The following is a 1,696-nucleotide window of genomic DNA, read 5'->3' on the forward strand; positions in this document are numbered from 1 at the left end:
ATTTGCTAAAATGATCACATTCTCATTTGTGGTGGCTGTTCTCTTTACCATTCCAGAGCCGTTGCTAAGTCACATGCAGCTGGTTACGGAGATTGTGGTACCTACGGTCTGCACACTCTGTGTACTTATTGCTGCTGTTCTCCTAATGCTCCTCCTGAGGAGGCAGAGCTGAGACAGGACTATCGATTTTGGAGCTTCATCTTTCATAGAGAATCTTCAGGATCTTCCTCTCTTTTCTGCTTTGAAGGTTTATATATAATTCTGTTTTCAGGCTCTACAATAATTAACTTTTTTCTTTCTCTCATTCTTTTTGGCTTATGCTGGGATTTAAGAATTACAAAATAAAAATAAGCATAAATGAAATAAAAATCACTTGTAATCCCACCCCTCCAAATGTTAAGATTTTGCTATATATTATGAATGTATTTTCATTTTACAAAAATGGGATCATAGTATACAAACTGTTTTGTGATTTGATAGTTTTTCATTTTTAAATCTGTCCAGAAATATTACTTTAATGTATAAATGACTGCCATCTCAGCACTGTCCTATACATGATGGATAGACTTAGTCTATAGATAACAATCCTTTCAGGTTGTAAATACTATTAGCCAACAAGGGAAAAGCACTAGAAGGGTACCAAGTAAATGAGCACATACACTTTCCTGAGTAAACTTCTTATACTAAATTCAACTCACTTTACCAATGAAATACCACAAAGAAATATTTGAGGTATTAAATATGTATTTATTTATTCTCTAGGTAACTAGATATTTTGTTTTTTAAAATAAAGGTCCATTTTATTCTTAACTATGTTAAAATGCTAAAATTAACTAATTTCCATTTATTTAGAGATAAAACATGGCTTAAGAAAGAATGATATCAGGCATTTTACTCATTTTCTCATTTTAATACTGTTTCTGAAACCCCAAAACAGTAAGATAGTAGAAAATGTTATTCCATTAATTCTTTTGGTTAATATGATCTCAAATCAAAACATTTTAAAAAGAGCATTTACTTCTGGAGTTTAGTCCTACACCATTGGGCTGGGATAAAATTGTTTTTAACAAAACTTGGCTTTCTATGTCAAATCAATGTCTGTTGGGCGTTTTTGTCTTCCACCAGTGTTTTTGAAATCAAACTTACTTTCTACTATATACATAGATTTAAGTGCAAAAACATTACCATTCAATTTTTTTTCATTTCTCTGGTTTTAGGATTAAATTGACCTATTAAGTTGACTACAAAAGGTAGAAAGAAAATTAAAGACTTGCACTGCTCAGTAACATCTGGTAAGCCTTTTATGTGATTATTGATAAATAATCCCTATTCCTAATATACTAAAAATTAGTATTTATGTTGAAGAACTAAAACATAAGGTACTTACTACAAAGTGTTTGAAGAGAATAGAAAGTAAACATTAATACCTTATAGAGGACCCCATCAGCATACTTCACTTGAAATGCACCTGGCTGCACGTAACCATGTTAGTAAAGGACATCCTTTCTTCCAGGCTACCGTTTAGTGTTAATTCGGAAAAATCTGTAACCAGAGAGAGAGATCAAAATTGCTTAACACCCTGCTGACTTTTCTATCATGTATAATGCTGAATTTTTCAACAGCGCAATAATTGAGAGGTAATCTGAATGGCATGAATCTTCTACTTTAAGAGAATTTGTTAGAAAAAAATCAGAAC

General features: G+C 31.8%; 1 protein-coding gene across 1 annotated transcript in view; it reads left to right on the forward strand.

Moving 5' to 3' along the window:
- The window catches only part of LCTL (lactase-like), a 20,325-nt gene extending 20,067 nt beyond the window's left edge, over positions 1-258 (forward strand). The window contains exon 13 of the mRNA XM_012644831.1: positions 57-258. Within this exon, the coding sequence (XP_012500285.1) occupies positions 57-172 (116 nt within the window). The 3' untranslated portion in view covers positions 173-258. The remainder of the gene's footprint in view (positions 1-56) is intronic.
- Positions 259-1,696: the final 1,438 nt, after the last annotated feature.

Source organism: Propithecus coquereli, unplaced genomic scaffold, assembly GCF_000956105.1.
Source record: "Propithecus coquereli isolate 6110/MARCELLA unplaced genomic scaffold, Pcoq_1.0 Scaffold221, whole genome shotgun sequence".
Classification (NCBI taxonomy): domain Eukaryota; kingdom Metazoa; phylum Chordata; class Mammalia; order Primates; family Indriidae; genus Propithecus; species Propithecus coquereli.